The sequence below is a fragment of the Pseudopipra pipra genome, chromosome 2, assembly GCF_036250125.1.
Source record: "Pseudopipra pipra isolate bDixPip1 chromosome 2, bDixPip1.hap1, whole genome shotgun sequence".
In the NCBI taxonomy this organism is placed as follows: Eukaryota; Metazoa; Chordata; class Aves; order Passeriformes; family Pipridae; genus Pseudopipra; species Pseudopipra pipra.
In genome coordinates, this window is record NC_087550.1 from 44,328,812 (window position 1) to 44,352,779 (window position 23,968).

Here is a 23,968-nt window from a genome sequence, read left to right on the forward strand (position 1 = left end):
GGGTTGTGTGCAGCCCTGCTTTGCCACAGAGTGTAGACTGAGCTAGACTGAAGCAGACTATTTCTGTGACTCACCTCTGAGGCAGTACCTGCAGCAGAAAGATGGCCTGCCAAAACTGCTCTCAAGGTACCTAGGCTTAAAAATTACAAGATGGCAGATTATGGTGTAGGACACAGTCATGAGGTTCTTGGTCATTGCATAAGGAGTATGGAAAGGCTTGTTTGCTTCAGTAATACTTCTTTCCTTTTTTATAGATTTATGCCTCCTGATGATCCTCTTGGCCGCCATGGTCCAAGTCTGGACAATTTTCTTAGGAAGAAGCCTATTGTGCCAGAACATAAGAAGCAACCATGTCCCTATGGTAATTTGATTTAACCCATCAATTTGTTGTACTGCTGGGACTGGGGACCAAGCTCCTGCTTTATTTTAACACTGCCAAAAATAAAAACTCTAACATTGGTTTTAACATTGTTGTCTTAACCTAACAGTCGTTCAAATGCTGAGCTGATGGTGGAAACTGAAGTGATTTTTTTCATGTGCTAGTTAGAGAACATTTCTATCTATGGAGCAACTTTTGGATCTATTCCTATGAATGATTAACAAACAACACCTAAATCCTACAGGCTCCAGAAGCCCTTTTCTAATGTGATAAGACGATGAGGTTTTCTTCCAGAAAATTTAGTGAACTATCTGAAGTTTAGCTACTGAGCAACCCTACAGGCATCTTGACTGAGCTGAAACCTGCTAGTCTTATGACTCTGGGGGACTTTCCTGTTAAGTTTTCTGCCTGTGTATCGTCCTGGCCCAATACAGCAGGTGTGTACAGGCACACTGACAGTGTCACATTCAGCTCAAAATGTGGCTGGTAGTGTTGGTCTGCATTCCTGGAGCACTAGCTGCAGCACACTACCACTGCCTCTTTTTTCTCTGCAATACAAGAGAGATCTTTGATCATGCCCCATGTCACACAAAACCATTTGCAAGACTTTTCAAATCAACAGTAAAACTTTAAATGAGAGGCATTTCTATTATTTGATGTTTATATGATGTTGATATTTATTATTATTTCTATTGTATTAAATTCAAACAGATTTTATTTGAAGAGGTTTTTTTATCTGATTATGTTTGTACTAATAGGGAAGAAATGTACCTATGGACACAAATGCAAATACTATCATCCAGAAAGAGGAAATCAGCCTCAGCGATCTGTAGCTGATGAACTTCGTGCCATGTCTAGAAGCACAGCTGCCAAAACTACAAGTGAAGGAGGACTGGTAAAAAGCAATAGTGTTCCCTGTAGCACTAAAAATGATAGCACTTCTGAGCTGAAGCGTGCTGCTCCAAAGAGGCAATCGGATCCTAGTATAAGGACTCAAGTCTATCAAGACTTGGAGGAAAAGCTTCCCACCAAAAACAAATTGGAAACCAGGTCGGTACCTTCTTTAGTTAGTATACCAAGTTCCTCTGCTGGAAAAGCCCAAAGTACTGCACCTTTAACTAACGGCCTTCCATCCGGAGTTCACTTCCCACCTCAGGATCAAAGACCACAGGGCCAGTATCCTACAGTGATGATGGCAACCAAAAATCATGGAACGCCAATGCCTTATGACCAGTATCCAAAATGTGAATCTCCGGTGGATGTAGGGTATTACTCTATGCTGAGTGCATATTCAAATCTAAGTATATCTGGTCCACGTAGTCCCGAAAGGCGCTTCTCCTTGGACACAGATTATAGGATTAGCTCTGTAGCTTCCGACTGCAGCAGTGAAGGGAGCATTAGCTGTGGCAGTAGTGATTCCTACGTGGGTTACAGCGATCGCTCTTACATGAGTTCGCCTGACCCACAGCTGGAGGAGAACTTGAAGTGCCAACATATGCACCCCCATGGCCGCCTTAACACTCCGCCCTTCCTACAGAGCTACCACGAGCCTCTCACACGAGTGCAAAGCTATGGTCATGAAGAACCAAAGCATCACCACAAATCTCCTATTCCATACATGGCTGTGCATCTGCAGCATCCAATAGTTGGCGCTCGGTCTAGTTGTCCGAACGACTACTCCACATCTCAGAGTTCGCCACATTCAAAAACCATGCACCTGGGGAGAGCCCTTGTATCCACGAGAATAGACAGCATTTCAGACTCACGCTTGTATGATAATTCTCCTTTAAGACACAGAAAGCCTTATTCTGGCCAAGATGGGCTCGGAGGTTGGGATAGGCAGAGTTATGGGATGGATGCATATGGCTACCGCCAAACCTACTCCTTGCCAAGTAACCCCACACAGCCATGTTATGAGCAGTTTGCCTTCCAAAGCCTCCCTGAACAGCAGGACCAGACTTGGCGTGTACCTTACTGTGGAATCCCTCAAGACCCTCCAAGGCACCAAGACACCCGCGAGAAGGTTTACATTAACCTCTGCAACATCTTCCCCCCTGATCTTGTCAGGATCGTCATGAAGAAGAACCCTCACGTGACGGACGCTCAGCAGCTCGCTGCAGCCATCTTAGTGGAAAAATCTCAGCTAGGTTATTGAGAGATGATGCATCTTTGTGGTGTCTAGTAGTTTTCAGCTCAGCTCTAACGCTGAGGGAGGTTTGCTACAATAGCATTTGTGATCTCCTTCTCAGCAAGGAGGTTATATAGTAATCCGTTTATGTGAAATACTGTATCATGGAGTCTGTGTGTATAGCCCCATGCATTGGAAGTACCAGATATGTTTTGTGTTCTAGTTTGAAAATTTTTAAATGGCTATTTTCACAGCTGGAGGATGTTCCAGTTTAAATTAATATATATATATATATATATATAAATAATCTGTGGTCTCTGGTTATAATCTTTGGTGCATCAGGGGTTTATATGCAGCACTTTCTATCCTTGTTACATGTTGTTGGGATTTTTGGTTTAGTTTTTTAACTTGCTGGATGCTTGTCCTTGGGCTGTGAGGTATTAAAACAACCTACAGAAAGAGGATTTTGCTACTTCTGGCAAGCAGTTTTCAAGCCAAGTTTGTGAACTTTTTACAACACCAGAAGTATGTCTGATGTATGTTTGTTTGGGTTTGTGAGCTTTTTTTGTGCTGTAATCATCTGTTTATAGAAAACAAAGATTTACTACAGCACTGACTTCATTTTTTTAAACAAATAATTAAGTTACCAGTTAACAGTGAAATGGATAACAATATATTGGTAATTTATAGTATGGCACTTTTCATTATTTTCTTTGTTTATTTTAAATAGTTACATATTTTGTTGATGCAGTCAATTAGTAAGATCAGATGCAAACAGAGGAGGAAAAAATTTTTTTTTTACTAATTTATGGATATGGTAAAAGCCTTAATGCCTGATTTTCAAAGGTACTGAGATTTTGCATCCCCCTTTGAAGGTAAGAGAAGCTGCAAATGCTCAGAACCGCCTCAAATCAGGCCACCCTGTATTAGTTCCCTTGTGTTGTTACCCAGCTCTGTGTATTTCTGGTCAGTAGAAGAGGACCTGAAATCATAGGGTCATGTTTAGTTGTTTTATGTGTTTTTTCTTTGTATTGCTGCATAACTGTACTGGATAAAATATGGTTTTTCATAAAATATTTACCTGTTTTTAAATGAATTTAATTATCTCAATGCAAATTTTGTATTTAAGATACTGTTTGATTTTTCTTGCTATTTATCAAGGCTGGCCTGAAAAGGTTTTGTGTGTTCAGGATATGCAACATTTATTAACTGCACTATGGTAATGATATTGTAGCTCAAAATAATAACTTAAACTTTTTTTTTTTCGTTTCTGTTTCGGCTGGGGAGGGGAGGGTTGTGGGGAGAGAAGATACCATATGCATTCCTGAAGTTACTTTTTCGCCTTTTGCATCATGTAGGCCTGATTCTTGCCACAAATAGTGTAGTTTTAGAAACAGACAAACCAAGTCTGTTTTAGCATTAGTAAGGGATATTTCTGGTTTTAAATCATGGGTTTTACTAGCACCTCATCATAACCTTACATATATATATATATATAAATAAAAGAAATAGATATTGCAATTGATGTCAGATGTACTTACATGACATAATCGGTTGCTGACAGTTTTAGGTTTTCATCCACGATAACAATGTTCAGTATTTAAAAAAAGTCACCAGTTTACACTATTACAGCTGATAATTTTGATACACTTGCTGGAATTTTAAGTAAGGCCCTGAAGAACCAGAAAGTACCTTTTACTGTTGATACAAATTGTATCTTTTTAACTGAGAACTATTTTGATTTTTAGATTTAGTAGAAACACAAATGTATAATTATAACTAGTCTTTTGGGCAACATTTTATCCCTTATTTAAAAATTAGAGATTTCAGACATAGAATAGACTTAGGCAAGTAACAGTAGGTATTTGTTTAGGTGTCTGTCTCAATTTCACATATAAAAACGAAAAAGTAAGCTATTGGCATCTTCCTTCTAAAATCTTTGTAGTGGGAACCCACTAAAATAAAGGTAAAATGCTGCCTGAAAATTATGTCCAAGCACCTTTGAATATGAAGATGTTTTCACTACTTGTGCGACACCATGTGTTGCAGCAAGTGGAGTTTGGGTATACGGTAAATGCTTCTAAAGAGCATTGTGCTATAGAAATATCCAATAATCTGAACCATGTTCAGCAAACCAATTCAGGACGTAGTGCTCCCGCAGCTCCCACTGCTGGTGTTCTGCAGGTTCTGCCATTGCCCGTCCCTGCGGCAATACCGGAGGGGCTCTCCACCATCTGTCCTGCATTGTCTGTTTAGGGAGAAGACCTCTTCACCTGTGGCAACAGTTTTTCCCTGGATTTGGTTGGTCATCATCTGTAGAGCATGTTTTAAAGTAGAGATCGATGCAGCGCTGATGCTGAGGTTTGGACTGGGAAATGGGTCTCATCTTAGTTTTACACTAAGATTTTTTAAATTGAATTAAACTGAGTACTACACCATAGTGTAGATACAGCTATTTTAATAATGAAATTATTATATTTGTGTTTTTAATGGGTTTCTACCTTTGTTTTTTATGTAGGGATTTACTTCTGCCAAAAGTTCAATTCCTTTAAGCATGAACAGAAACATGTGCATATAATAGAAGTGGTTTGTCTTTTTCTCTATCATGTGAGCATCAGAATGCTTCCTACCATGTACATGTGGCAGTCTGGCCTAGAGCACTGGACCAGCAGGCTTAGCCATGTGGTGATAATGGTGCAAGGAGGTGCGTGGGACCGTGTGCGCTGTGCCCGGACCTGAGTTGTCAGTACTGATTGCCTCTGCATACACTCAATGCAGTATTGAATCCCCAAAAGTGTGTTGATTGCTAGAGAATTCTTGTAATAGATTCTGTGCTTTGTGCTCAAGCACTGAAAATGCGTTAAAAATGTAAGAGCAGGAGTGATTTGGTGGGTTTTAGTGTTGTGCTAGTTCTCCTTAGACTCTCTTATGTTGGATAAAGCAAATTTACTGTGGACAAAATATACTTCCTTTTGTTTTGCTGAGATAACAGATTGAGGAGTTGCGTGTGAATTCCTCCATGATGAGGAGATCAGTCCTCTTTAAAGAGGACACTAGTAACAAACATGGACACAATTATACTGGTCAAATACAACCTTTGTTTATGTCATTGCATTGATGCAAATAACTGACCTGTAATGTCCCATGATACTTAAATAGTAAAGGTAGTTCAGTGATACTGTCTTTACCCCAGCTGAGTTGTAGAGGTACAGTGAAGGATTAAGTACCTTCAAGTTAGGGCTGTCCCTCTGCTAAGAAGAGGGCAACACGTTCCCTTGTCTTCAGTACTTGAGAGTTGTTTTGATACTTAGCAGAAACTCTGTATTTTTAGATAAAATCCCAAGCTGTTGTAGCTACATCAGTAGTAGTATATAGATACACGGTATTTTGAATACACATACATTAGGCATCTGCCCACAACTGTTTTCTATACAACAACTTGTTGCCAATATTTAGAGTTTTTAATTATGTCCTGTAGATAATTATCTTTGAGCTAAACATGCCCAGGCTATGGCAGTATTAATCACTTTGTTGTCTTTTATTTTTTAAAATATGTTTGTGGACTCACATATATATATTTGTATATACACACACGTATATTTGGCAAGTGGGTTTAAGATACTGCTAATGGTCTGAAGATCATATCTTTTCAGGTGTCCTGTTTGATTTGGTATGTTTGAGTTGTAGCTTAGTCCTCCACTGCAGAATAGGTCTGGGGAGAGCCAAAAGCCTGATGTGTTCATGTGACACCCCAAAAAGAAGGTGTGCCATTCTGGTGAAGCCCTCAAAGGAGACTTTTGCAGCCTTGGAGGATGTGGACTGTTGTTGAGCTGTTGATGAACTTCTGCTGGGAAAGTTGTAGCTCATGGAGAACACCTTTCCAAAAATATCAAAGCTGTCGCTGTAAACCAGAGTACCTCACTTGGAACAGGAAGCTGGGGGCATTTGCCCAGCAAGGGGAGCACCAGAGGACTAAATGCCTTGGGTGAGAGATACTACAGCATCTTGCCACAGTAAGAGACTACCAAAATATTTCAGTTTTATCAGTTGATGCGTTTGACTGAGGTATTTTCGATGTGTAAAGCTTGAAAAGTGAGACACAATGCTTTCCTACTCTCTGGAGCATTTAGAAAAATACCCAAATGACTTTTCATTGCTACTGAAAATTTAAAATACTGTGCAATTAAAGAGACCATTTTTTTAATAAAAATAACTTAGAAATTATTTATTTTTATTTACAGTGTGACTTGATAATTTATTCCTGGCATTATAAGGCCATGGTGGAGTGCTGTTTGTTGTGTTTTTTTATCATAGGAACTAAAACTGCTGAGAAGAAAAACCAATAGATTTAAAATTAAAACTATGGCCTTGTTTTCTTTTTTATAAAAGGGCTGAGGTTTTATAAATGTAAAATCACGTGTTTTATATACTTCATAAATTTTAGAGAGGCATAGTTTAAGAATTTTCTTCAAATTAAATATGTATGGGCACATTGTTTAGATTAATCATGTAACTAAACCTAGAATCACCTGTAATAAAATGGTTGCTCCAGATAACCTTTTGCTCAGTAACATGAGAGATGTTCGGACTTCATCTTCAGATGTTCTAGAATACATTTCATATATCTTAAGGTTTCATCAGAAACTGATGATCTAGGCACCTAATCCCATGGGAAATGTCCCTTTGGTGTGAAACATCCTACTGTGTGCTGGGTTTTTCTTGTTGTGCAGTATAAGGTAATACACTGATACACATGGACTTATGAAGTAGGTGTTTATAAAGGCAATACCGAATACAGTGTGTGGTTCATAGTTAAGAGTGTGCTTTAAATAATTTATCAGCTTCCATTTTCAGGTCTTAAGGGGTTGTCATAACTTGCACTTGAAGTGTTTATTACTCTGTCTACCCTTTAACCTAAATGATTGCAATAGTTCTCATTCCCTCTTGTACCCAATAGCCCTTGGAGGGCCCAGTCTCCTGAACACAAACACATACACCTGACTTCAACAGAAGTACTTGCATGGGCCAATTCTACTGCTGTTAGAGAAGACCTGGGTAAAACTGGCGTGTGTGTAAGTGCAGGAGGGCTGGGGCCTTGAGGAGCACAGCTGGAGAGCCACCTCCTCCCAAAGAGAGGTGAGATCTCCCTGGTGCTGACAGGTCACTAGGCCAGGATTGCCCTTTGCAGTTGTTGGGAACAACTACAAACCAAATTTCCTGAGCTGTTTAAGTACGTCTGTTCTCAGTGTTTCAAAGTATAACGATCAACTCTTTGCCTTATAAAACAAAACCTCTTTGCTTTTTGTAGAACAGCCCATTTTCTTTTGGTCTCAGATTGAAGTCTAATTTACCATGTTAGTTTGGCTGGTTGGTTAATTTCTATTTATCTGAATGACATTCTTAATGAAACTGATATTTTAAAACTGTTTTCCCAGCATACTAGAATATCCTGCAAGGAAACAAATGCAGATACAGCAGCAATAATTGTGTTTTGTAGTTCTTTTCCCACTCATTTCCTCTGGACTTGTGTTGAGTAGGTGAGATTTTAATACTGTCCTGAAGTCCACTCTGGCAAAACCATTAGTTAAAAATAATGTTTGGACTACTTGATAAAGCAATTGTCAAACTGGCTCTTCTTTCCTTCACTGGTTGTTCTGTATTAGTTCTGTGATGTGACTATTCACATCTTCATACCACCTTTAAACCATACGAAAAACCATGTACATGGATTCTGCTTTTAGAGAAAAAAAATAAAGATTCATTTTCCTCATTGATGGGCTGTTTTTGTTTAATTAAAAAAAAAATCTCTAAAGCAGTTAGCAGTGAGTTATAGCTAGCTTTGTGTTCGTACCTGCACAACAAAACTGCTCACTTTGAGTAAATTAGAACGGTTTCAAACATAGAATCATAGAAAGTTTTGGGTTGGAAGGGACCTTAAAGGTCATCAAGTTCCAACCCCCCTGCCATGGGCAGGGGCACCTTTCACTAGATGAGGTTGTTCAGGGTCCCATCCAGCCTGGGCTTGAACACTTTCAGGGATGGGATATCCACAACTGCTCTGGGTAACCTGTTCCAGTGCTTCACCACCCTCTGAGTAAAGAATTTCTTCCTAATGTCTAATCTAAACCTATACTCTTTTACTTTAAAACCATTGCCTTTTGCCCCGTCACTATCTGACCCTTTAAAAAGTCCTCTCTCTCCCTTTTATAAGCCCCCTTGAGGTACTGGAAGGTGTGATGAGCTCTCCCCAGAGCCTCTCATCTCCAGGCTGAACAACTCTCTTAGCCTGACTTTATAGGAGAGGTGCTCCTGCCCACTGATCATCTTTGTCACCCTCTGGACCTGCTCATACAGGTCAATGTCCTTCTTGTGTTGGCAGCCCCAGAGCTGGATGCAGCGCTCCAGGTGGGGTCTTGCAAGAGCTGAAGGGCAGAATCACCTCCCTGGACCAGCTGGCCACACTTTTGATGCAGCCCAGAATACGACTGGCTTTCTGGGCTGTGAACACACATTGTTGACTCATGTCCAGCTTTTCATCCACAAGAAACCCCAAGTCTTCTCCACAGGGCTGCTCTCAGTGAGTTCTCCCAGTCTGTAATTATGTCTAGGATTGCCCTGACCCAGCTGCAGCACCTTGCACTTGGACTTGTTGAACTACCCTGTGGATGGCATCCCATCCTTCAGGTATGTCACCTGCACCACCCAACTTCGTGTCATCTGCAAACTTGCTGAGGGTGCACACAATCTGTGTCCATTATGAATATGTGGAAGAGCACCAGTTCCAAGAGAGAGCCATGAGGGATGCTACTCCTCACCAGCCTCCACCTAGACATTAAGGCAGTGACTGCAACCCTCTGGCTGCATCCATCCAGCTAATTCCTTAACCACTGAATAGTCCATCCATCAAATCCCTGTCTCTCTAATTTGGAGATAAGGATGTTATGTGGGACCATATATAAACATATGGTTGTATGTTTATCAGTTCATTTTTAATGTGGTAATTCATATTTAATAGAATCTTTGTTTTGCTTACCAAGAAAACTAAAACTCTGGGGTTAAGTAGACACATCAGTCATTTATAGTAACAAGCTTTGGATTTAGACATTGTGCCAGTGGACCTGGTTTCCTTTCCACTAGTGCTACATATTTATTTGTCTTCAATTGAGTAATTGTTAGTGTGGCCCAACTCTCGATACTGTGGGATAAATAGAAGAGAATAAAATTTAGAATAGAAGCTATCTGATGAAGGCAAAGATGCAGCAGAAGGTGCTATAAGCTTGATAAAATGACTACTCAAAACACACAAAGCTGTTGAATTGCAATTTTTCCAAATTGCAGTGCCTGGCTAGGGCTAGCAGTCCAAACTGGGACCCTTTTCATTCCCTCTCCAGCCCTATGTGTGGGCATAAGAGCATCCTGCCAACCCTGCAGTGCAGAATGAAGTGGGTTGGTATAAATGCAGATAAAATGAGCGGTTCTCCTGAAAAAAAGAAAAAACAACAAAGTATTGCCCTTCATTAGATGTGACCACTAGTAGTTTGCTTAATGCAAATGTTTTGCACAGCTGTGAAAATGTGCTGTTCCACTGCATCCAGCCTGAGCGTATTATATGGCTGTGCCTCCTCTCAGGGCAAGCAGAGGCACTGGAGTGAGACATAAAGGTCCCTCCCAAGCAGCTTGGTGGAAACACTGCAGTGATGGACTTCTGGGGATGCTGATCTCCAGACTCATCCTGGTGTGCACGAACCAGACTGATCACAAGAGCAGCAGAGTGGAGGAGCGATGGGAAGCGCGTGCATGTAATGCGAGAGGCAGATGGTGCTTCCCGGCTCACAGGATGAGGTGGCCTCATCCCAGGAAATATCACTGGTATGCTGCTTGGATTGAAGTCATGGCTCTTCTGCAAGCTCTGGTGTGAGGCTGCCTGGCCTCTAACACACCAGTCCCTGTTTGCATTGCATTTTTCTGATCTGCTGCTGGACACTAAGCGCTTCTGTTGCCTTGTAAGAAGTCAGGCTGGGGCATGGCTGGCCCACGTGCTTGCATTGCCTTCAGCTCAGCTGAGTCCTCACACTCTCCACCTGGAAATACATCATTTTTTCTGGAATGCTATTTGAATTGTTGTAGCTACTTTTCAGTAACTCAATGCTTGGAGCTTGAACAAAGAGAGTGTGTGCAAACAGACAGAGGGATCTGGGTGGATGATCACGTCTCCAGTGGGAAGAGAGGGATTGTTAAGGTGAGATTTCCTTGGCTGCTGATCTGCATGGCAGTACTGTTGGTTCCTTTGGCCAGGTGCTTGAAGTCTCTCTCTAAAGTATTTTTGTTATGTCTCCACATGATGGATCCAGAAATCGTCTATTTGCAGGAGATGAGGAAATTAAATAGCATCTCCTGCTGCTTTCCTTTATGCTTTTTAAAACAGTCATATTATTCACCTGGCAAGAAAATGCAATTTTGGAGGGCAGAGGCTCAATCTCCCAAAGCACAAGTAAAGGAATGACACACTTAATGGGGTCAGAGCTCCAAATCACTTCTGCTGCGTATATCAGGCTGAGCAGAGCTGTCCCAAGACACCACATGCATTTCTCTGAGGGCCCTATTCTGCTCCACTTGCTCTGTAGCCTCCACTCAGGTGAGTTAAGGAGAAGATGGGTTTTACTTTTCCTGTAAGTCACTGGTCACTTGGAGGCATTGCTTAGGGCAAAGGAAGATAAAAACCCACATCACCCATTCTGGATGCAGAAGCAAACTGCAGGCAGAAGATACCCTGACACTGTGCTGTTCCAAAGCTAAGAGCTGTAACTCCTGAGAGCTGAGGAGCAGTCAGTGGGGTTGGGTGGATGCTCAACCACAACCATCAGCTCATTGCTGTTGTAAAGAGTGAGAGGTAACAGGGCCTGGAGCACATCCAGAGCTTGGATCATAAACCCAGTACAAGATCTCATGAACAGTTATAACCTTCTCTGTTACTTAGCTATTTAGTACACTGAAGTTACTTATTTTCTAACAAATATTTGCCACTTCTGTGGTTGCACTGCTCACTTCCCTGTTTGACTGTCAACTGTAGGATGCTCCAGCTCTTGAGCTGTGAGATGTTGGGTGACCATCATGCTCTTCTCTCCTGGAAGAGGGCCAAGGATGCCCAGAGCCCAGCTTCCAGATGCAAGTGGTTGTAAAGATCCACCCACTCTGTTCCATACAGGGTGTTCATCAGTGGCACTGTTAAACACTCAGGGAAGGGCAGTAGAAGTGATCTTGACTGATGAACTGCTTTAAGTATCAGTATTCCCAGCTGTAACTCTTTTCTTCAGGGAGACCTCATAAACACTACCAGTTACACTTATTCCTTGTTTTTGTGGAAACTGGTAAACTGGATAATTCAGAAGAGCTACAAAGCCACAAGTGTGATTTGGCACATCCCTAGACAGGCTGGTTTCTTCATAGGTGGTTTGCTGGCATAGGTTGGATTTCATTTTAGGAGATTGCTTCACAAATGCCAAATCCAGCCCTTTTTTACTCAAAACACTGAGCTGCTGGTGTTTGTGTAATCTGGTTTGATCTCTCTGGATAGTGGTCATACCACTGCCCAGGGCTTCTCCTCCATAGCTCTAATTTCTCTCTTGGGCTGATCAAGGACACCGAGTTTCCCCAGTTCAGTCAAGTGTCTGAGTCCCATAAGGATCTGCCTGCATCACGCAAGGCAGGCCTGGAGAGTCTGGCACCAGGTTACAAATTTCTCTTGTGGTAGCTTTAACAAAATTCATGTCAGCCTGACAGGCCTCAGAGTAGCCTCTGATGCAGGCTGAAGTGTTGTGACACTGGAGATGAAAGGGCTCTTGTCAGTCATCCTGGAGCTGAAACCTGAACTTGGACAACTTGCATGACCTTGTCTAGAGGAGCTAGAGGAGAGGCTGTTGTACAAGCACACAGGGATGCTCCTTGCAAGATCATTTCCAAGCAGGACAAACTGTCACTTCGGCTGCTCTGGTCAGCATCCTCCAGCCTCACAGAATCTTTGAGCTCACTCTCTGCTGAAGAAACGGAAGGGATATTTAGAGATTTTGTGCCACAGTGCATGAACTACTCCCTTTGCTTTGACTGTAGTGAAAAAGCTGGCAAGGAACTGGGGACATTATGAGCACATGCATTAAATGTCACCATCATCCTGCTCTTCAACAGAGGACCTGTGTTAAGTAACCTCAGGACCCACTCCTGACACACCTGCCATGGCAGAACGAGCAGCAGAAGCATTGAAAATGATTGAAACTTGCTCCAGCAACCAGTTTTGTTGCACACCCCGTTTCATTGAGCCTTTCCAATCACACAGTAGGCTCCCAGAGTCCTGGAGCCAGCACCAGGAAGGAGCTGCTGCCTTGCATTTCTCTGCCCATTCCTGGGGACGTGTCCAACCCACAAGCCTGTTCGAAGAGAGCTTGAGAGAAGCTCCAAGCTGAGGAAGACCTGCCTAAATCCAGCTTGTAGGAGACCCAGGAGATCAGTCCTCATTGGAGTCCCACAGAGCATTACAGGGGTAGGTTGAGGAGCAGGGGGGTGCCCCACTCCCTCCACAGCAAGCAGCTGCATGCTGGGACCTACATGTGAGCACCCTGTGGTACCAGTGTGGAAGATGTTCCTGGTATCACTCTATCTAATGGTCTCCATAGCAACAGCCAAGCTTTTTTTTTCCCCAGCTCAGGGTTGAACTTGCCAAGAGCAGCAGGTAGATATGACGGAAATCCAACGCTGCTATTAATTTACATGAGCCGGGTGAAGTGTAAGCAAGGGGAGTGTAGGGATAAGGAGCTGGCAATGTTCATGTTGGCTGGGCTCACCTTACACAGATCCCTGACTGCACCCTGGAACCAGACCTGACAGCGGGGGTTTGGGTGACCCAACATTCCAGCCCTTAGGAAGCAGCTGGAAAAGGGGGAAATTACACTGAGGTCTGGCCAGGGTGGCTGTGAGGAGGGAGAAGGAATTTGATTTTCATCCACCTATAGAAAGCTTTCAGGCATTCACAATCCTGGATTTTAATGTATATTTTACCACTTTCTGAAACAGAAATTCTATTTTTCTAGGGGAAAAAAAAATGAGCTGAATTAAGTAGCAGAACTCCCCACCTCAGACAGTGAGTTTTCCTACCTGACCTCCCACTGCAGCCACCTCATAAACCAGAGCAGCACCTTGTGCTCCAGCAACTGTTGGTGACTGGCATGAGCCACATGTTTGCAGACTGACTACAACCACAGATCTGCTGGGGCTTGAACACCATTAAACACTCTGGGATTTTTGTAGGGTGCAGACCACGGTGACCCTCAGCACCAACCTGCCCACAGTGTTCGCAGGCTGCCCTGCTCTCGTCGTGGTCACTATGGTTGAAGAGAGGCAAATGCTCCAGGAACTGCAGAGAGCCATGATATGTTTGCTTTTTTGTTTATTTAATACCAGATTAAATGAGCTTCCCTTGGCTCCTTCTGCAACAAAGTGATTTAATGAATGCTGAAACTCTGTGCACACAGGACGCAACAAAGCTGTTTGTGGTTGGCATGTGCTACATCTATAGAATTATTTCAGAAAAAGGAAAATGTCAGCATGATAAAAATGGAAAGTGTTAGTGTGCCACGTGCTGCCAGGAAATGGGGCTGCTACCCTATTCTAAGTCTGGATCAGACTTGAAATGAGAGTTAAACTTGCTCACTCCACCCTTTTGACATTGACATTCAAAACTAATTTAATGAGATACCACCCCGCAGCTGAGGGTCAGCAAGTGCTGCCATAGGATGCTGCTGGGTTGGGAAGGTGTGCAGGCTTTCATTCACTAACTTGTCAGTTCACATCAACTATGGAAAGCAAAGCAGCAACAGAACTTCAGTCACACCATCACAAAAACTGGAAAAAAACCCAAATGACTGTAGATTTACACTGCCCTCTGCAATCAGGGCAGCGAGGTGGCCAAGCCCAGAGACCCAGGGTGTCTGCACCACAGGGACTGTGTGCCTGCCTGGCCCAGGCCAGCTGCAGCCTGGCTGCTTTCCAATCCAGACCCTGCTGCCATCACAAATGCAACAACCACTTGTAAAATTAGAGGAAAGACCCATGATGAACTTCCACAAGGACAAGCAAAACTGCTGGCCAGACGTTGAGTGTGGAAATGGCATGGAGAAGAGAGGGACAGGGAAGGACACCACCACTTTCAAGCGGCTATCAAGTTGCTTCCTGCCTTACAGACCAGGCACCACTCTTTGATTTCAGGTATTCACAGGCAGAATTCACGCTTTCCTTCCCTACAGGACAGCACTTTCCATCATACAACACAGCTACAACACTTCAGTTCAGACAGATCTTTGCCTACGGGTAAATACCACTCTGCTATTCCAACAACATCCTCATCTGGGCAAAATCCAGACCAGCACAGAGGTGACTGAGAAACCTCCTGTATCTGACCACAGGCACAACTGCCACCCCTCAGGGAAGACCGTGACCACTTCCAGCCATTAAGGCTCGTATCAAGTGGCTGGTGCAGTGGAGGAGGTGCTGTCCCCAGGCTGGGTCCTCCAGCAGCTGCCAGTGGAGAGCTGCCACCCCTTCCTGGACCAGCTCCTGCCAGCTCCCAGCAGCAGGTGTGAACTTGCACATTCCAGCTAACAAGCTGCCACTCATAGCAAGACCAGAGCAGCCTGAAGAAATCAGCAGTGCTACAAATGCTACAATCAGCAGTGAGAGTGAGCCCAAAGCTTTCATTACATCAAAATCGCTGTTTTCATGTTTCTGTTTTTAAATCTGGCTGCTAAGGTACATGATTACACTTCATCTTGCCCAATTCCCCCTCTTCAGGACATGCACCAGAGAACTTCAACACTGACAAGAGAAGCCAAAAAAGCATTGTAGGCAGACATCAGCAAGGGCAGCACAAGAATAGATAAAATCCTCAGGAATATTTTGTGGTTGTACTGAAGATGCGTTTGCATGGAAGGGTCTTATTACCTTTCACTGTTGGTACCCGAAGCAAACACAGTCCTAAAGAAGGCTGCTCCAAGTGGCAGCTATTGCAGAAACACTTCAAAATCTTGCTAGACATAAAACTCATGGAGGCCACTGTGCCTTGATCCCCTAAGCACCAGGAACATCTCTTACCGCCAACATGAGTCACACACGGAGAGGGAGGCTGCAGAAACAATGTTACAAGAATCATTCAAGTGCTGAGCGAGCTGGTCTTGAGACCCCAGTGCTGTCCTACATATGCAAAGCAGCCCCTGAAATTCCACAGCTCTGGATTTTATGGTCCTCTTGGCAGCCTAAACCCATACCTTGTCTTCCAAGGGCCGAGCCAGGGTCTTGCTTCAACTGGTGGTGTCCTGGTGTACCAGTCAGAGGCAGAGGAAGCTTCCTTCTGGACAGCCCCTGGCTCTGCAGGGGTTTCAGCAGGAGGCTGGCAATGACCCACAGTCTATCCTACCCACCCACGGTCCTGAGGAATAGAGGACGGGGCTCCCAACCCACACAGCCTCCCCTCCATTGGCCAAGCTGGAGGGCTGTTCCCAGCAACACCCAGCTTCCCAGATGCTTGCACAGCACTGAGGCAGCTCCCTCCTTGGGCAGTTATCAGCTAATGATTTTGGGCACATGTTGTAAGGCTTTGGCACTGCTGTTTCAGATCCAAGTCCTCCGATGGATCTACCTGCACAGTTCCCAGTGCAGGAGGCCATTGTGCAAGAAGGCACTGTGAGGAACACAAGGCACATTGTGAAGAATATACTGAGGTTTTCTACATTCCCAGGGGGTGCTAGCTGAATTTAGGAATAATTTGGATGCCCATCTACTCAATTACAAGCTTCCTTAATTACCAGATATCTTTTCCTTCAAGAGCAATCCATTCTTTGCAAATAAAGCCTCCCACTGGCTTATGTGGTCGTAGCACAAGACTTGAAAACTCCCCTTTGGATTGGTGCAACAAAATTAATTAAACTTCCGAGAGAAGCAAAAGAAAATTCAGTAGCACCACTGATTGTCAAATGAATAGTGATTCTCTGGATTAATGTTAAAACCCATTTATTTAGGCTGTTGTGCAGGGCGCACAGTTCGACGCAGTTACGTATACACAGTATGCACATCCTGACAGCGTACAAAAGGGCAAGGAGCAACGGGTGCTTACACTGCACGTGTATGTACAGACATAGTAAACTGGGAGGTTTACATTAGAAAATTACCTGACACTATTCATGTATCGTCAAGGCTATTAGAAATTGTGTAGAAAACCAATAAAACTTGGAAAGTATCTACTATTATTACACTTTACCCAGGCTGGATATAGTCAGGCTTCCCACACAACAATACTCATGAGCAAAGCCCACAGGATCCCTCAAGCACTTTGAAAGGTCACATCACCGTTCACTCTAGCACATCCCATTACATGTTAAAGATTAACATATTAGTATTATTTCCTGTTTTCCTGGGAAGAACAACAGCTTAAATACTTCAAAAAGCTAATTTTCTCCTGGGAAAAGACCACAAGGAAGGATTTAAAGACCAGAGAGAACGAAACACTAATGAAATGTTGTAACAGCACTTCCTGGTCCTTCCAAAAACTCTTCATGGACCAGGCAGCACCTAATTTAAAGCGCTGTATATTGTCCAGATTTACAGAAGTGCAATAGCAGGCCTTGGCAGACCCCAGGTCTTCTGCTGATCTTTACCTTGCTCCTATCCTAAGGGCTGCAAGAGATCGTACTTTTGTAACCTGCATAGAAAGACACAGAGAGATCAAATAGATTTAGCAAAATAATACTAAACAAAAACAACAGATAGAAATATGCAGCAATGTCACATGAGCCATACCTCACTCCCTCTACTTATTCCGTATTTAATTTCTGACTGAACTTTCTTTCTTAAGATGTCAGCAGAATGAGGGAGCATTAGAAACAGAGTTATTTAAGAAACATATGATTCTTAAATCATGTGGGGGGCCAAGGCCCCAAGGACACCCAGAACCTGTCTTTGTTGACTTTCAGCTTGACGAGCAGGTCCAACTCTCTTTAAGGACTCTTCTATGCCAAATTTCTGCACATACCAGTTCAGTTTTGATAGAAAATTTTAGCAGTATAAAGAATCCAACTGAAAATCCACCCAGAGAGTAGTTCTAAAGGACCAATTTGCTGTTGCAGGTAACACAAACCACAGCTGAGTGCAACATAGGTAAAAGACTGTGTTAAAACTGCTCCCCCAAAGGTGGCTTAAGTAAGATGCCTTGTGCCCAAATACACCCAATATAGGACATATTTGTAGAACATTCAATCACAGCCAGTATGATTTCAGACATCTTTTCCTTTTAGCACAGTAGATGTGCCATTTGCAGTGTAAACTCTAGTGCTTAGTTTATTCAGTTTGTTGCCTTGCATGAGCCTTTTGGAGAAAAGGTGATGATAGCATAAAGAACCTCTCAAATTGATTTCTCTCCTAAAGTTTAAAGTTCTGTGGTGGAAATCTTTACAATGAGTCAGAACTTACTTCGGTGAAGATACATTTCAAAACTGTGTATTTTCCATGTTGATTTTTACAATTCATTGTTGAATTGCTACAATTCATTGTTAATTTTTACAATTCATTGCTGAAGTGGCTTGAAAATTGCTTTCCTTTTGGAGAATGACTTCCTTAAATATAATGATAACTAGTATTTTACATTCAGCCTTCTTACAGTGTGAACCTCTCATTCTAATTGTTTTAGAGAATGAAACACTTCAGCTCTAGGTATTAATATACCAGAATTTTATTTAAAAGGAGTCAGGAAAAATACTTAATTACCAGATTCTCTTTTTCATTAGTAAGCAGGGGCAATAGCTATTTAAAAGTAAGAAGCCTTCAGTAGCACTCTTTTTTACATTTACAAATACAGCTAGAACATGTAACGTGTAGGAACATTACATCAAATTTACAGCACGGCCTGTTTCCCACACAAATCATTTTCTGGCACAGAAAGTCAGTGAGAACTTCCAGAGCTTGAGCATAAGCAAATAAGACGTGTGGTTAAGTCTCTGGTGCTTTAAAAGTCTGACAGCAATTCCTGGACAGGGGTGGGGAGAAGAAATCGGTTTCTGCCAGTGAGTGAAACCGTAGGCTGTGAAGGCACCACTGAAACCAATGAAGTGTTTCCTGGTACTAAGAGAACGCCAGAAACAACTGGCTTTCACAGGAAGCTAAAATCAAACGTGCAGGTAAGTAGACCTGATTTTGAGATCAAGGACAAAACCAAACTACACTCACTCTCTGCCTGCTGTAATATTCTATTAAATCATATTTTAAACACAGTTTTAAAAAGTATCATTTCTAAAACTATTCAAGATCAAAGTTTATATAAGTAGCAACTTGTGTATTTCACTTTAATACAGCCATTACAAGGACTGATGCCACATGCTGTATTAGAATTCTCCAGTTTAACCATGCTATATATGCATTTTTTTAGTATGTATGTGTATACATATATATATATACACACGCACACACAAATTATCAAGCTCAGTTAAACACAAAGTAAATCATAATACCTTTCCCTCAGCAAACAGTTTCATCCATTAAGCTTCAGATTGCAAAGCTAGTTACAGTGTCATAGGCAAAACACAATTTTACAAAATCAGCAGGGAGGAAAAAAAGCATTTTTACTTTTAAATTGGTAGAATAAGCCACAACAGAAGCAATTAAAGGAAATATGACTGAAGAATGAAGTACACAATATTTTCTTCTTTAGTGCTCTCTAAATAATCCAGTAAATGCAAATAAATAAAAAGTCTGGTGAATTTTACCAAATTACTTTTCTATCATGAATTTAGTTTGAGAAGTCCACCATGCCATATGTAGCTGTCTGCCTCTAGTTTTCACCTTGTAGTTTAAGTAGTCAGCTAATGCAACATATTTTTTTGCTAAGACTTAAGGCTTAAACCTCCCCCCACAATGTTTTTAAACTAACGATTACCTAATATTGCCCTTCCTTGTCTTAATTTGCATTCTCCTACTGAAACAAAGTTATTTAATTGCATTAAAGATCTCAGTGATCTAAACTGAAATCTATTCTTTGGATGAAATACACGGCATGACACATTAGCAAGAAAAAGAAGCAAGCAAAAAAACAAGCAAAAACCAAACAAAACACCAAAGACAAGGCCAAACCCAGCAGTAAAGCAGAAAAGAGAGGTGAGAAGAACCACTTCAGAGAGTGGGAGAAACACATACGAAAGGGCCACCCCAAAGGATACAGAAGTCACTGGCAGAAAGAAGGTTCTCTAGATTTTATTTTCATGGCCCCGTCTTAAAATGAACAGAGACAGGTATAAGATCTTTCCCACACACACCTGCAACAGCTTCTTAAAGACAAGATGGGCTGAAGAGCCATGGGATACCCGACTCCTCCTCTCAGGTATCTGCGCTTATGCTATAGAGTTGAGTTTTTACCAGGGTGACCTGCAAAGCCAGGCAGGAATATAAGCATAACTCTCTTAAATAAGGCTCCACAGGAAAAAACAACTATTTCATGGAGGTTTTTTGTTGGTTTTTTTCCCCAGTATTTTTACATCCAGCACACCTGTTGTGTGGAAAAGCAAAGCCACAGCACCATGCAGTTGTGCCTGATAACTCTGCTGTTGGGGCAGGCATTACCATCCTGCTCCAGTGCTTTCTCTTGCCTAGTCCAGGCAGACAGATGAGCTACACAGCGACAGCACAGAATTTCTCTTCCACGTGCTCCCTTGTGTGTTTGAGAAGGGCTGGGCTCCAAGTTGAACCTCGTAGGTATAAACACTGTAATTCAGATTCTGCATTAACATAGTTGTTTTCTGACATTCTGTTTTCCAGAGAGCTACTAGAAATTATTACCTAGTCAATACAGTTATTTATTCTATAGGGTGGCATATGCCATGTGTGAACTGACAAGAAGACATGTAGCCAAAATCAATCCAAAGATTATTGCAAGGAGCAGCAGTAATTGCTCTAAATTTAAAGATGAGTTCACCGGCTTTGTTGAAAACAACGCCAAGATCCTAAATGCAAAAGAAGAGTAAGAGCTGTGTTTCCAAATGCTATGGAATACAACAATTAGCACAGAGCAGCAAGATGGATGCCCGAACTACTGTTCACAAGAGAAGAGATCCGAGAATTCAAAAACTGAATTTAACTGAAGAAAAACTATTAAAGACAGGAAACAAACAGCAGAAGTGCCAATTAATAGTACAAAAATTTCTTACCATTTTTAGAAATTTTTCTGATGTGTGAACAAGGGTCCTGTCCCAAATCCCTACACCTAAATTAATTTGTTCCCAAAATAAAGGTGGTGGCAGGATCAGTTGGTCTGTTAATTCTGGATGTTATTTCTCAACTTATTTTGTTGGAGATCAACGTACGCTTGGCAGAAAAGTTTTGAGCCTCAGTCCCAATGCAAATTAATCTCTTTATGGCAATACAACTGGAATTACCATATTCACAGGGATTACTAATTAATCAAAGTGCTATTTAAATAAAAGTAAAGTGTGGCAACTTCAGCTCCTCAGTATAATGTATTTTAAGAAAACATTTGACACAGTAGTCAACAATTCACTGGAAGTGCAGTTTAGTAGAACCTTATTGAAGCTAGAGATTAAGAAGTTAAATACTGTATCAAGTTTAATGAAGAAATCAAGGGTGAATAAGAAGTGTGAAAGCTGAGGCCATAGGGAGCTGTAGATTGGACACAAGATCCCGCAGAGTTCAGCGTATGCGGTCACAGAGCCTGTCGTGCGATTACTGTTTCACATGGGTACACAGGGGTTTTGTGTTGCTGGAACAAGCAGTGGGACAGCCAGAGCACTGCATGGACACAGACAGCTCTTGTCAATGCACAAACGTGCTAAGGCAAAATTACCAGACTGCAGAGAATGTCTTCTGCTGAAATTTAGCAAGTTATAATACAGAAGCCAGTCTGGGAGCACATGGCCTGAAGAACTCCAAGACCTTTTGGTTCTGGGCAGCAGGCTTTCTAACAGCCTTCAGATAATGGCGCCTCCTCCTCTGTAAATACGGTAGCTTAAAAGTAAACAAACAGACAAAAAAACCCCAAACAAGCAGAAAAAGCAATGCAATTGTCCTACCTCTGAGCTTGATCTCTTTTCACCTGATCCACTTATCCAGAGCACAGGAAACATTAACTGTTATGCACACGTGCATTAGGAATATTTACACCAAGCAGGCCTTCTCCTTTGATGTGCATTTCCATCTGCCCTCGTTTCTTCTGCTGCCTAAAGCCTACTGCTGTGAAAAGAAACACTCTGACACATTATTTACAAAAGCCAATATAAACACCTCATAGAATAGCAGCAATTCAAAATGCTCCATTTCCTTTTGCTAATTTTGTCTTTCCTGAGCTATGAGCTATGTGGGCATAAGCTGTCTCTTCCTGAATGTCTAGAATATTGCAGGCACTGCTGCAGATATTGTGGTCCCTTCTTGTGAAGAAATGTGATGGTTTGGTGGGAAACCCTTTTGGGGTTGGTGAGCCCACTTCATTCACACTGAACGAAACACACACATTTGGCATGGCGGCAATCTCCTTGCATGGAAGGAAGAAAAAGCAAAAAAAGCCAAAGTTTCTCTAAATGCACTCCGAAGCAGCAGTTTATCAACTCAAACAGTAAAATGAACACAAGTGACAAACACCACTAATCAAAACAAAATCAAAAAACTGGCCTATGTCTTTAGATCTAGACTCAGCCCAGTGAAGTGAAAAGTGAAACTCACTCCAGCAAATTGGCTGCTGAATTTGCTAAACAAATTATTGGTCACACAGATACTGCAGTAGTACACTGAAAATGAGTCTTTAACACAAGTGAATAAGTGGGCCAGTAAGGGATTATAGCACATAACATTTGTGTTTGTTTCCCTCTTAGAGCTCTCTACCATTAATGCTGCCCCTTCCAGACCTAAGTTGCTCCTTGCTGCTGACTGGGTCCTCAAACTGGGAAAAGGACCAGGCATATAGAACTCACATGCCTGCAGACCAACTGGCTGGGGAGGAAAGACACTGCTCCGTGCTGCTTGGGAATGGAGTAGAGGGACACACTGACTGGCAGGTGCCCACGACAGCCAGCCAGAACCACCTCCTGAGCCACCTGCCCAGCTGGCAGCCAGCACAGCATCTCGGCTGGGAGGCCGGTGCTCTCCATCTCCAAGCACAAACAGCAGAATGTGCTCTGAGGGGGTCAGAGAAATCACCACAGTTTGCATGCTGATCCATTGACACTTACTACATTTTCCAGGAAAATCCTATCACCTAGCCAAGACAAATTATGTGTATGAGAAAACTTCTATTAATAAGGGAACTTTGCTGTTTTGTAAGGAAGCTTTCAATTTTCTTATGGTGATATTTTTACTTAGAAAGTACATTTACGAACTTTAGGATCAACTACACCACTGGGATACCTCACTTTTGTTAGAATCCCTGATTCTTGAAACTAATCTGATGTCTTGGGCAGAACAACTTTTTAGATTATCAACATGTGAACAGACATGGCAAATGCTTGCATAAAAGTTCCTTTTCAAGAGCAAAAGGTTTTAACTAATCATTTTAATCTCTATATTTCCTTTAAAAACTCAGAAAACATATTTGAGGTACTTTGCTCTCAGAAGTTTGAAATATTTCATTTAGAACAAACCTCCTTTATCCCCAGTGGTGCTTAAGGCAGTTAACATGAACAGCCCAAGAGAACATGTTTTCAGAAGCAAAAGCACAATCACGCTTTTCAAACTGGTACAGGCAACAGAAAATACAGGTTTTGATGTGAAGAGGGGACTACTTCAAGAAGACAGAATATCTTCTTTCACAATGAGGTGCTCTGCTCAATTGTATTAGTCTGGCCTGTAAACAGGGGTACTATTTTGCATCCTTTTCTCTCCACCTCAAGAGCATATTTTTAAAAATATAATCCCTTAAAGCACTTACCTCCCCTTTCAAGCACAATATTCTGAAGCTACCTACCTATGCAGAAGCTCTCTAACTAAAGTCACAAACCTCAAATCTAATGCTTCAAAAGAGAGAAATATCAAACTAGAAATATGCACAGTTAAAAGTATGAAGTAAACATTTTAATTCCTCATAGCAATTCTGCCCTATGGAGTAACAAAAAGGGTCACGTGCTTGTACTGAGTACAAGGCCAAACAATTATAAGAGAGAACAGAATGTCACCTGAGAGGAGGTCTAATTTATCCAAGAACTGCTTCGCAGATAATTTGTATACCTACTTACATGGGACTCTTCCATGTGTATTAGATAGATGAGAAAGCCCATTAACTTGCTCTTATCTGAAACATACGGCCATACATGTATTTGATAGCACTGTCCACTGTAATGTGCAGTTATCAAAAAAACACTTCAAGGTTTCTCAGTGCTTAAGATATTGACCCATTAAACTAAATTTCACTTATCCTGGGCTAAGCATTACATAGG

General features: G+C 42.0%; 2 protein-coding genes across 7 annotated transcripts in view; one reads left to right on the forward strand and one right to left on the reverse strand.

Annotated features, from left to right (window-relative positions):
- Positions 1-8,279, forward strand: part of ZC3H12C (zinc finger CCCH-type containing 12C) — a 45,877-nt gene extending 37,598 nt beyond the window's left edge. For all 4 annotated transcript variants that reach the window (XM_064645258.1, XM_064645261.1, XM_064645260.1 and 1 more), the window contains exons 5-6: positions 255-361; positions 1,138-8,279. In XM_064645258.1, coding sequence (XP_064501328.1) covers positions 255-361; positions 1,138-2,534 — 1,504 coding nt within the window. In that variant the 3' untranslated portion in view covers positions 2,535-8,279. The remainder of the gene's footprint in view (positions 1-254; positions 362-1,137) is intronic.
- Positions 8,280-16,542: 8,263 nt separating this feature from the next.
- The window catches only part of RDX (radixin), a 44,831-nt gene continuing 37,405 nt past the window's right edge, over positions 16,543-23,968 (reverse strand). For 2 of the 3 annotated variants that reach the window (XM_064645262.1, XM_064645264.1), the window contains one exon: positions 16,543-17,247. In XM_064645262.1, the coding sequence (XP_064501332.1) occupies positions 17,211-17,247 (37 nt within the window). In that variant the 3' untranslated portion in view covers positions 16,543-17,210. Of the gene's footprint in view, positions 17,248-18,014; positions 21,777-23,968 lie in introns of those variants that run through there. The other variant, XM_064645263.1, reaches the window with a different exon arrangement.